Source organism: Lates calcarifer, linkage group LG15, assembly GCF_001640805.2.
Source record: "Lates calcarifer isolate ASB-BC8 linkage group LG15, TLL_Latcal_v3, whole genome shotgun sequence".
Taxonomy (NCBI): Eukaryota; Metazoa; Chordata; class Actinopteri; family Centropomidae; genus Lates; species Lates calcarifer.
Window position 1 is genome coordinate 7,690,020 of NC_066847.1, and position 13,238 is coordinate 7,703,257.

The 13,238-nt window shown below is 39.8% G+C and overlaps 1 protein-coding gene across 1 annotated transcript; it reads left to right on the forward strand.

Moving 5' to 3' along the window:
* Nucleotides 1-1,134: 1,134 nt before the first annotated feature.
* Nucleotides 1,135-12,734, forward strand: sh3d21 (SH3 domain containing 21). Its single transcript, XM_018699908.2, has 17 exons — nt 1,135-1,316; nt 1,888-2,045; nt 2,144-2,201; nt 2,900-3,009; nt 3,546-3,636; nt 3,743-3,804; nt 3,886-3,925; nt 4,372-4,466; nt 4,878-4,979; nt 5,371-5,422; nt 7,800-7,850; nt 7,954-8,071; nt 8,974-9,139; nt 9,956-10,036; nt 10,225-10,421; nt 11,858-11,921; nt 12,062-12,734. Exons 1-17 carry the CDS (start codon nt 1,313-1,315, stop codon nt 12,092-12,094), a joined length of 1,482 nt encoding a protein of 493 aa, XP_018555424.1. The 5' UTR covers nt 1,135-1,312; the 3' UTR covers nt 12,095-12,734.
* The last annotated feature ends 504 nt before the right edge of the window (nt 12,735-13,238 follow it).

Sequence of the window (13,238 nt, forward strand, 5' to 3'; positions counted from 1 at the left end):
ACACCTGCATCCGTTTGCACAGTGCTGTACAGCATTGTGACCTACTGAATAAATGTCTTGAGAACCACACGACCAGTGTCCAACTTCTAGTTTTAAATATCAGTCAACAGCCTAATTACCTCCCCAAAATCCCCAAATTATCCATAAGGGGTACAGGTCATTTCTGTCGTGCTGTCCAACTCACCACATCAGAGAGGAGTGACTACATGAACTTAAACACAGACTGTGTTACATGCTACGTTTTGGTAGTTAACACCCAAAGAAACAGACTCTCACATGCTTTACTCTTGGGGCAACTCATATTCACAGAGCCACAGTGTTTTTAAACACAAATAATTCATGCATCAGCATATGCAACCACAAGATCCTGAAAAATTTTTGGTGATGAGTGTTTCCTCATCCCTGTGAGACTCAAGGCCAATATCCTGTTCTCCACATTGCTGAAGACTTGACTGACATGACTTATTTGTCAACAGAGAAGATGAGGAAGTACATGAGTGGAGCAGGTCTCCATATCTGATGACCAAAACAATGCGCTGTAACTAGAGCAAAGGAAAGGAAGAGAGCTTTAGCTACTACAACCACAGCCTATATGTAAGAATTAAGTACATTTTAATTGGAAAATAAGAAAGAAATAAACAAGGAACAAATTACATTTCATAGGCAAACAAATGTCTGTTTTGGTTTGTGACATTCAGTCTTGCATACCCTGGTTCTGCTTTCTATAAATGGCCAACCACTTTGCCTGAGGGGCCACACAAACACAACATTACAGACACACTCAAACAAACTCCCCTCAACAAACTGTATAATAAGGTACTAAAATTAAATTTATTTGAAATATATAGTTATTTGCTATAGTTCAAAGAGTGCAAAAGACCCAGATTAAAGTGTAATTGTTTTGCTTATGAATGTTGACCTTTGTGTTCTAATATTTTTTTGTGTTGCGGATGAACTCCATTGTCATACTCCATTTTAAGTCCTACTTATTATGAGCTTTGTTCTTTCACTTCAAACCTGTCTTACCTGTTCTTTTCTCTCCTCCTCCTGTCTCTCTCCGTCTCTCTCCCTCCCCTTATACTGTATGACCCATCCTACTCCCTGCTGCTGACTTGCCATGACTAGCCTCAGGAAAAGTTGCTCAATGTTAATCTTTGACAAGTAGGAAGAAGGGCCTTGCCTGCCATATCTCTCAGTCTTGGACAACACAACCACACTCTTTCAGTTCTCCTTCTGAGAACAAGAGTTTGTTTGCTGCTTTGTGAAGGAATTACATATTCAAATTTAAGAGGGCAAACGAAAGAAAGATACCATGGGTGAGTCAGTGTTATTGCTTTTTCTTATAGACAAAATAGAATTATATATATACGTTCTCAACAGCTAATGAAGACAAAATTGAGTTGATCTGTGTTTGCTTAAAAAGCTGTTGATTTGACTTTTTAAAAGTATTTTAATTTGAAATGCAAATAACACTACAGCAGTGGTGTATGGATACCACTGAATAGCTTCGTATAGACTGAAGGTATGCATTTGTATTTGCTGAAAAAGTAGTGTAAGATATGTATATCCAGAGATCTTTTCTGTGTAAGTGAGTGCTGTAAAACCAACTGACCTTTGCGCAACTTGTTGGTTTTTCAGTCCTGTAAAGTTCCCTTAATGCTGCAGGAAAATACCAACATGGAAAATAGGTTTTCCCACTTGAGGAATGATCACAGACAAAAGGAAACTGCACAGTTTATCTGTAATAATCCACATTCACTCGAAGCCTGTATCCTTGGCTAGCTTCCAGTGCCTCTGGAATGTCAGGACAAATCAACTTGCGAGGCAAATACACCAGCCTTTGTGAAAAGAATCTAATTTTCTGCCCCATTTACGGCTACACTGTAGAGGTGCTGGTGCTGATCGACTTTGAGGGCACCATGGCAGACGAGATCACAGTGAGGGCAGGGGATGTGGTCAAGAATGTCACCAAGGCCAGTGAGGAGGGATGGCTGGAGGGGGAGCTGGGAGGAAAGAGAGGCATCTTCCCTGCCAACTTTGTCAAGGTATGTTATCATATGGCTGTGCTGTGACTGTGTGTTTACCTGAGTTCATGTTTATCCACATGTGTTACAATATGCCTCGTTTTGGTTTGTCATTACAGGAGGTGCCAGTCTATTTGATAGGTGACAGCAAGAGGGAACCACGAAGCATTAGAAAAAGTACAGTGCTAAGTCTAAAATCTCAGCACTCTTTTATTTTCCTCACTGTTATAAGCTTAGAAATCAGGAAATAGCTATACATGCTTTGACTAGAAGGCAATGAAAGGTTGCAATTTAAATGATTTATTTAATTTAATTTTACTTACAATATCCACATTTAACACATTGTATCAATAACCAAATCATCTCACTTAGAGATGCTTTTAATACACTGCACACATTACAGTATATGCCCCTTATCTCAGCTTGCACAAAAATTACTCAAAATAAATCATGAAAATATCTGACAATGCTATTCAAAACAGGTTGGGTTTCATTCTGTTGTAACGTTTATGGTCTGAACTCATAAGTGTTGTGGACAGTGTGGTGCATGCACTCAGCAAGACAGTACAGCTAGCAAGCTGACTGTATACATATGTTAACCACATCCTCACCACACAAAGCCTAATTATAATGTATGAAAATGGAGCACATAAAAAAACAAACAAAGTGCCTTTGAGGGATCAGACATGTTAGAAATGTGAGTGAGCACCAAGCGCTTTGCAGTCTTAGCTCTGTCTTGTTGGGACTTGACTTCTCTGCCTTCTATCAAGCTAAACACACCATTATTGAGCTCTATCTCTCTATCAGCATTACCAGTAGATTACAGAATGTTACATCTATCTGTTGATGTGGCTGGTGATTCTTTGTATTTCCAGCAAAGAGGATGAAACAGACGAGGAAATGCGAGGTACTGTATGCCTACAGCCCCCTGAATGAAGATGAGCTGGAGCTGACTGTTGGCGAGACTTTTGAGGTCATCAGAGAGGTAGAGTCCCTTCTTACATTCAACATTTGAGCTTAAATAACCAAACATTGACTCAGCACGTTCTGCAAACAAGCAGTAGTAGTCTACTGTTGAGTTGCCTGAAGCATGGCGTCTTCCCAGCAATCCTTAGGTAGCCAAAACCTGAGCATTATATGTAAATCAGGGCGCAGGGGGAATGTTTCCGCAGCCAATTTTCCCTGGCTAAATAAGGAGCATTTTACATATGATTTTCACTGAATGTTCAGGTGTTTTTTGGGTATTACATTCTCTTTGTATTTGGATGCCAGGCTGATAAAGAGTTTCTCACACAAATTACAGCTTTACCGTGATGCTCGTGACTGGTTCTGAGGGTTCATGTGGGTGTTCATGCCATCAAGTAATCAGAGATCTGAAACAGAATGACTGTAATCTTTGGAATGTATATGGGATGGTAACGTTTCAAATTATGGACAATGCTTATTTTGTTTTTTTAAATCTCCTTTCCTCACATGATTTTTTTGCAATATGCTGTCTCCCTGCCATGATCTACGTGCCAGATTGAAGATGGATGGTGGATGGGCATAAAAAATGGCAAAGTGGGAGCATTCCCATCAAATTTTGTCAAAGAAATTTTTGTTTCCCCAAAAGGTTAGTAAAGGCAAAACTATATGTATATATATATATATTTTTTTTTTACATATAATCTAATGTTAAAAAGCTGCTGGACTCACTTTTGTTCACACTCTTTTTACAGATAGCAAGCACAATGAGGGCAAGTCAAGACCAAAACTCGCAGATGCAGTGTTCAGTAAGGAGGTAGGTAATGCAGAAATAACTTCCCTGAAACACATATGAGCCATCTTCTGCCTGCTTACTGTAATTTTTGTCCCCTTGCAGATACCTCAGAGAGCAAGTGTGAAGAACAAAGGAAAAAACTGTAAGTTTGAACCAAATGAACCAAACACTAAAGGGATATCCTCATGTTAGACACTGTTCCTATTTTTGGACAGCATTTTTCAAAACAAACCAAACAGGTTTGTTTAGACCCTAACATACCATCAACGAGTTACAAGTGGCTATTCCTGTACTTTCACTTGAATGGTTTATGGGTGGTGTCGAATACAAATACTTACAGTAACTTGGTTTCATTAATCACTACACAGGGTGTTACAACAGAGTGGAATAACCATCAGGGATCAAGGGTTTACAACCCTTATCTCCAGTCAGTCACAACCTCTGTTCCGGGTATTTGATGTAGAGATGTGAAGGCAGCTGTGATTAGTCGTCACTGTTGAAATCTTTTATTCCAATCACACATGTACTTCAATGCTCAGGTTCTTTAAGATTAATAAACATGCTATCTCTTCTACTATGTCTCCTCAGCGAGGGAGTGCTGCCAAGTCATGTTTGACTACAAGGCCAAAGCAGAGGATGAACTGGAGATGAAAAAAGGAGACATTGTTACAATACTGAGGAAGGTCTGAGCTCATTTTATTGTTATTTTCTGAGATGACATGTTTTTCTCATGATGTCATGCTTTTGACGGCCTCATTAACTCCTCAGAGAACAATTTCCTTTCTTGCAAAGTAGCTGCAGGTGTGTCATATTGTTTATCAGGCCAAACTGGTTGTGTCGCTTTCAAGGAAAAAATGTGCCACGGTACACAAGATGACGCACACGTATGTTTAAATGACACAAATCTTGCAGCTGGCCAAATCATAAGGTATTAGGAAGAAGAGACATTTCTATGATAGCTTCCGTGATAAACTGATACCAAGAAGACCATGTTCTGCTTGACCATTTGGTAACCTCATGTGCAGCCATTTCACATCCCAAAGGACAGTGCCCTGTTTGAGCCTTTAATGTGACTCTTTAATCTCCCTCTGAAGGAAACAGAAGATGAAGGCTGGTGGGAGGGAGAGCTAAACGGACGCTGTGGCTTCTTTCCTGATAACTTTGTCATGGTGATACCACCAGTGGACAGTATGCAAGTGAGTGGACCTGACACACTATCTCAGATCCTTGTTGGACTGGACCTTCCATATATTCCAGAGGTGTTTGACTGGTGCAGTGCACTGCCATGAATCTGTGGACATGCTTTATAGTAACTAATATTTGCTTAATTATTTGTTATTATTTTTGAAATATCGTTAAACTGCGAAGTCTCTAACATGTGTTGATCTTCAGCTGATTGGTATTTGTGTTACTTTAGCAAGTCTGTAGCCAGCATGCAGTGACTCAGGGCTCTCTTTAACATCATCTGTTTTGGAATTACTCACTGAAAATTCCCTCAGTGGAAATAGCATGTAGAATAGAGATGTCTTTAGTGCACAAGGGGACATACTAGCCAGCCTGTTGAGTTTTCCATTTCTTCTCCTCTAGTCTGGGAACACAAGCCAACCGCCGGCACGCACCATCGACAGGAAACTCTCAGGTAAGAGAACAGCATGTATTGCTCAAACACAGCAGCACAGGAGCAGATGCTAGGCAAGGCTTCGTGTTTCAGAGGTTCTTTTCTGACTCATGATTTCTGGCTGCAGTGGTGTTTTGCCTGGCAGTGTGCTGACAGTCTGGACAGTGATGGCCTGTTGTTTCAGCAGATGGAGAAACTGACAGCCTTACTGGTTGGTCGCTTTCTGGCATGTGGTGTAAAAGCAGCCAAAACAGTCCCCCGATCAATGCCATCATTATTTTTTAAATTTTCTTCTGTGCTTATCGAATCAACGCACAGTTTGAAAACATTTTTTTACAATGACATTACATAACCATTACAAACTATTCATGACGTAGTAGGGTCAAATATCCTGACTAAAAGTACGGATCTAGTTGCCATGCAGGTGTTGTTGATTTATCATCACTGGAAAATTCAACATTTAAAAAGACATTTTTATTCAATATATTTCTTATTCAGATCAAAACTGTAATATTATTGTCACTGTTTACGTTAACAACAGCAGCAATCTAATAATATCAAAAAAAATTCTCCACGTTAACCAATTTTAAAAATCCTTATTAATCTGCATTAATTGGGAAATCAACAAAAACAAATACACACATCTTGTACTTCTACTTCATCTTATTCATGATTGCATGATTATTTGTTTGGAAATTTGAATAAATATAATATTTTTAGGAGGTGAAATTTTTGTAAAACTTTGGACTACTTTAAAGTTTCTAAATTGCTTTTGTCATTTTTAATGTATTCACATATTTTGTTTTTTTAGTCTGATGACTCAGAAAAGACTGGATGCGCATTGATAGCCCCTGAAACAAGATGTAGAAATCTAGTCTAAAAGCTGCATAGAGCAGGATGTTGCTTACGGTTTCAGTAAGCAGTGCTGACAGTGGTGCAAATTTAGCAAATTTTGTACCAACAAAACAACAAAAATGTCTCTTTGTACTTCCAACTCTTGGTAGGAAATTCAAAATGTATGCTCATCAAAACCTGTGTGTTTAAACCAAGCAGGTGAAAACACTGCTGCACAAAGCACTCGGCTACTCAAAGATATTACCTGGACAAACAGAATATCAGTAGTGTATCACATCTTGTATTGCCACCACTTTACACAGCATTTTTTCCACACAGTATCACTCACAAGAATTCTCACAGGAAGTCCCAGACTATAGTCAAATGGGGGATGGTTAGACTAGTCATGTGACACAGTTCAAGCGTCTTGGAGGAAACAAGGGGGTGGGGGGCAGCGGAGCGCTCTGTCACAGAGATTTTCACAACCAGCTCAAGAAGCAGCACTTGAGCTACTACTGCTGTGTGGATGGTTTGCTTGAGAGGGAGTGTTGCACAATGCTTTGAACAGCCAAGGTAGGCTTCTTGTATTCTCATTTAGTCTATTATTCATCTCTGAGTATCAGTCCTAAGTTTTGTTCTTTTTCTTGAGGGAGATGCATTAGAGCAGTTGTTCTTTTTAAAGTCGTGCTTGTATTTATTTAACAGGGCTTTAACCAGGTTCCTTAACCTTATCTCTTATCAAGCACTTGGCTTGCATGGCAAACAGTGATCTCTCACATTACCCTCAGTTCACTGAGGCTTCATAATTTAAGCATTTGTTGTCTCAGCCTCCAAGGCAAACTCTCATAGGCTGCATTATTATAACTGTCTGTCCCTGATGAACTTGTTGAGACCCTCGAGAGTTGTTACTACATTACTATTGGATACAGCTGACCTTTTCAGCTGCAGTGACATGCATATCTTTGCTTTCCCATGCAACTGCTCTTAATCTAGATTACAATGTAATTAAAAGACCATTAGCATTTTTTCTCCACCACACTGAACCATAATGCTTTCTGGGATAAACAACTGCAAATTACTCTATCTGGCAAATAAAATAAGCCTGTGTCTTTTTGCTGGCAGTGTTACAGTTCTTCTAAGTCATATCAGTGAAAAAAAAAACTATACATTAATATGAGCGGTGATGCCAACATAAGTAGAATGGACGGAGGGAATCTCTGCTCTCACTTTTCAAAGGAGAAACCACACCTGCATGAGGTGTGAAAGTTCACTTTTATTTTTCGGCTGATTTGCTGAGCATGCATGGTCTTCTTTTAGCAACAACCTGCTCTGTATTCATATTGTTACACACAATGGCAGCTGGGAAATGCCCTGCAGATTGAGGGGACCTCAAAAGTGGTTGCTTAAGGAAACATTTTCCAGATGGCCTATGGACTCAAAATGACAATCTTTGTCTGACGAAATCCCAGTGTAGGAAGCCACTGCTCCCTTGTGTCTGCAGTACACAACAAATGCAACTTTTTTGTGCTTTGAGGTAATTTTTCTTTCACTACTGTCTTTTTAGTGAAGGCAGACACATCAGCGATGGAGAAAAGTGGTCCAGCAAAGACAAAAGGTATAAATGCCACTATCTTCCATTATAAATATGATATTATTCAAACATATACCATCTAAAAATAAATAATATTGTGAAGTAATGGGGTAACTTTGCTTTACAGATGATAAACCAGAGGCTAAAGACCTGAGAACCAATCCTCCGACCAAAGTCAAGCTGCCATCCATCAACAAGCCCAGTCCACCTCCAGTCAAAGACAAACCTAACAAGGTTTTACCCAAGTGAGTGCTGTCAAACAGGTCTGATGTTCTCTCACACTACCAATCTCCAGACATAACCACTTAAGACTTACTGGGGAATATGTCCCTTGACTCAAGAGACATGAATTCATTTGCAGCCTTTCTAAAGCAAAAACCCTTTGGGAAATGTCAGGAACACTTTCTCCTCTTTGGTCTGGCACCGGGAGTGGGGAGCCTTTAGATGTTAAAGGTTTTGGTCGCCACCACCAGTTGCCATGGTGTCCTTAAAGAAGAATGCCAGGATGCCCGACCTTTAGTGGCTCACTGGAAACTCTGGGATGAGTCAGATCGAGCCTAAACAGACGAGAGCAGCCCATTTCCTGTTTCCTGAGAAAAACACACACAAACATGCACACACACACACACTCTGAGAAAACAAAAAGGGCCCTGTCTTGAGGGGGCTGCTAATGGAGAAAAACCTTCTCTAAAAATTGTTTCCAAGCAAATATGTTTGGAAGGGATAATTTTCCAGCTTCTTCAAGAATCCTTCTTAATGTTATATAAACTCACTCTCTCAGGACTTAACACTTAGGCTGATTATTCAAAAGTGTGTTAAGGTTATTGAAGCTGAGTTGTAACTTTGGAGTCTGGCCATCATTTCATATGTGCTGTGAGAGTGAAATATATGCCAGGACAAAAAAAGACACACAGAGAGACTTCAAGACGCCAGCTGCCATGCTCTGCACCTGCACCCATCCGAGGTTTACAAAACCGGAAACCTCAATTTTTTTTTTCCCCTTTTGTGATCTACAGTCGGCTTTCACTAAAGGCGTCATAAATTCAGATTCTTTTTTCCATCCCTTATGTGTCCCACTTTTCATTTTACCCTGTCAATGGTTCACATGAATTTAAATCTCATGAAATGTCACCATTATCTTCACCAGAACCAATGGCGACGTGGCTCCTCTTTCATCCAAACAACCGGAGGAGAAAGAAACTGACCAGTTTGATGGAGTGGATGTGCAGACTGAAAAGCTGAGTCATCCTACTGCAAACAGAGCCAAACCCCCTCAGAGAAGACCACCATCAGGCCTGGTCACAGCAGCACAAGTATGTCCAGTTTAGTGACAGACTAATATTGATGTATCACTTCTTTATGGCAACCTTTGTGTGAGTATGAACAACAAGGATGCGAAGAGTTACATAATAAATGCTTAACCATAGCAGAAAACACTAACAACCTGCTAAACCACCTGGGTAGTGCTAATCACCATTTCTGTAGATTACTTTTGTAATTTGAGATTATCACTGCAACAATGAGGCATCTTCTTTCTTAATCTTGTACGTACTTTTCAGGTAAAAGCACTTTTGGGGCATGACAGATCCTGCATACATTTTAGCTGTTTGATGGTATACTTTTTGATTCCCTTATCTGTATTGCTGTCCAAATGTGGTGACACTTTTGCATGTCAGGTTAGTTCTAGAGCTACTTGCAATTCAACAACAGAAAGTGTTTTTGAAAAAGCCATGGGTAGTAAATATTTCCTTGACTCAACCATTTTGCATTAAGGTTCAGCAGTCAAACAATCAAAGGAGGTTATCATAAGAGAGGAAGAGATAAGAATTTCTGCACTCGCAACCTCAGCTGCAACACAGCCATGAGATGTGGCCATAGTGGTAGACACACCTTAAGTTTTCATGAGCTGCCTACATTCCCACTTTACACTGACAGCAACAAGTTTAGGCCTGATCTCCAGGTTATGAAAACTCTTTAAGGAATTTACAGTATTCCCTAAAGTATCCTTTTACGGTTTGTACTTGATTACCCAAAAGACGGTTGACAAACTAGCACAGTTAAGGGAGTTCACACAGCAGGTTGTGTGGAATGATTATTTGCAATGATTGTCATTAAAGTCTCTTTCACAGACTCAGAGTGCCACTGACCAGACAGAACAAGAATTACAGCCACAAAAGGTCCAACCAGAGAAATTACCTGGCTTGCAAAAGGTTTGTGACTTTGATTAATTTCTGGATGCAACAAAGCACAGGTATCTTAAAGTTTTTGATTTTTTTTTTTTTTTTGTCAGAGTAATAATGATCTATCCATTCATTTGTAAGCATAAGTAGTGTAGCATAAGCCCAGTGATGTTCATTGCTTGTTACAATGTCATGCAAAGCAACCTTATTCACTGCAGGCTGCAGAAAATCTCCTGCCATCACCTGCAAGGCCTGAGCCTCGACCCAAAACACCACCTCCTGTTCGACCAGCACCGCCCAAGGTAGTTGTGGATGGCAAAACTGTGACCCATAAAGATGAACCAACTGTGGAAAGCCTACAAGCTGAGATCAAAGAGCTGAGGATGGCTCTGGAGCTTCTACAGACACGACATGAGTAAGTAATACTCATCTGTAATGTGGGCATATATAAAAACTGAGTTTATCTGAGAGGTGTTTATAAAAACAGTAAAGCCACTGTATTTTTTTAATGTAAAAAATCTAAACTGTCTCAACATCTTGAATCCTATACAGGACCTTAAAAACATTAAAAAAGCGTTTCTCACCTTCTCTGAGTTGGTGTAGACTCCTCCTCTTTCCCCAACTGAATTTCTGATGTTTGTGAACATTTACTCACACACACACACCCAGAGGAAATGACTAATCAAAACCAAATACAGAAAAACTAACAGTGTCCATAACATAAGTGCTCCATCCAGAAACAAACTGAACTCATCAGTGTTAGATCTTTGGCATTTCTTGTCTCTTTGATTGCTCTTATAAGAAACATCACAGAGGCCTGTTTGGTAAACATGAACCATGCTGTGTACAGTTGTGAACACATGATTTCCTGACAACTGAACTTTTTAAGCCATCTGGAGCCCTCGACGTGTGATTTTAACCAGAGCAACTTACAAATGAATCTACAGGGTTATGTATTTTTTACGTCGCTTGATTATAAGGACTGTGTGGTTGTGTGCAAACTGGGCTTGACTGGCATCTCCTTCACTAGCTCTTTTTTTTGTGCACCTGTCATGGTCGGTTCCAGACATGTTTTAGGGTGTTGGTGGGACAGTCTGAGGTCAATTTGAGATTCTGTTAGGGATGCTAGCACCAACTAGGACCAACTAGGCAGTCGACTGACCCAGAACTGCCTCTGACAGTCTACGCAATTGCGAATTAATCGACTTCACCCTGTAAAAGCTGTGCCAACCACTGAATTCTGTGCTAGTGTATGTAGTATACTGACTGTCTGGTTTACAGAAGTGGGTCGAAGCCAGAGCAGTCACATGATTAGAACTTGGTCCTAAATTTCTGACACTGTCTGAATTTTGCCCAAGCTGCCTTTGGTCTATGCCTTTTTGATAGCCTCAGCCACAGTGCTAAATTTTTTTGCTGAGCTATTTGTGAGATTATATTTCATTCCTCAGAGTGATGGCAGTTTTGTGTTTGTACGCTGACAACTGTACGCTGACAATAGCCCCTTTTCACTGAGGACATTTTAACATAAACGTTAATTAGAAAACTCTCCTAATGGGACTCTTAATTATACAGCTGGACTGGAAAGGTTTACAAGACATATATTAGAAATGACACATAAAGTGTGTTACAAGACAATTACACAATGTGTTGTTGACTACAGGAGCTTAATGAGAGAGCTCAAGATTAATTCATTTTTCTGTTTCCCACTACAAAACTAAGTTAATGACTTCTAACTTCACTTATATCTTCATTTATTCATTTGACTTGCCTGGCAGTGTACAGTGTAGCTGACCTATTTAGACATAATCATGTCTACACTCTCCTCTCTTTGTCTCCATCTCTTTTGATCAGGCAAGACATGCAGGAAGTGAAAGAAGAACTGAAGAAGGAGAGAAGCAAACAACAGGCACTGCAGGTAAGTGGAGCGTGTCTTGAGTTTTGCATGCATTCATACTTAATGCCTACTGCATACAGCCAAATACGCAATACAGAAGCTGTTGTTCCCAAGATCGTAATTGTGTATAATTAATTGTTTAAAATGTCTTTTCCATACAGGAGGAAGTAAACAGTTTGAAGATGAAGCATTAATCCCAACACACAGTGTGACTGGGCTGGCTGTCACAGGGGCAGGCCCTCGAACTGCAATTTTAACAAGATGAACATTTCTCTGACATGGTGCGGAGACAGGGAAGACAAGCTGACTCTCCCGCTGCAGACACACAAACGAGGGCTATTTTAGAGATAGATTTTGGACATAGGATCAAGCTTCTCCTTCACTGGACCAGACAAACTTGATCTTCATAGAGACTTTCTAATGATATACTGTTAAACCTTTGACATTTGAATGCTGGAAATGACAAATACTGGTCCAAAATGGGTTAGGCTTGGTAGCAAATTAATGTTTTACACTGTTCTGTCTCAACCTTTATTACTTATAATAGGTATTTCTGTACTTTTAACATTTACATGATGCCACAGCAGAATATGTAAAATATGCAGCTGTAAATAGGAGGAAATATTGTGATGTCTTTTGCAAAGAACTAAAAGATAATTCATCCAAAGAAGCACTGTAGCACTGTTATATGAATGTTAATACTGAGAGATGAGATACTATTGTCATAATGGACTGACATGCAGGTGAATTTCTACATCCGAATGTAATGCTGCATCAATCCACTAGGGGGCACTGTATGTCTATTCTTCTACATAAAGAGAAGTGCTAAACTTGTCAGTGAATCCTGGATTAATGGGAGTAAACTGGTGCCACTAATCTCACATTAAAAAACAAAGAACAAATTTAAGTCAGAAGAGTAAACATGTTAAGATTTAAGCTTTGAGTAAATGACTGATGTTTATGGATGATGCTTTAATTAGACAAAATCTTTTAAAATGTTGAAACCCTACAGGATCTCCACAAAGTTTGTGGTCAACTGCATTTTTGCAGTTAAGTGGAAAAGGCATCCTGTGTCACTGAGAAAAACTGACTCACTCTGCAAACTCTGCAAATAGTGACTCATTGCAATGAATGTGAACGTGGGAAGATTTAATAAGAAATTCTTTGCACCCATCACAGAGAGAGCTATTTAACTTAACCATATTTGGATCACGCCGTCTTCACCATAGAGCATATAGATTTGGCTTTGGCTCCAAATGGTGGCGGTGACAGCCTACTAGTGTTGCCCACTGCAGAGCACATCTGGTCAACATCTGGAGCTCATCAAGGACTGGGTGC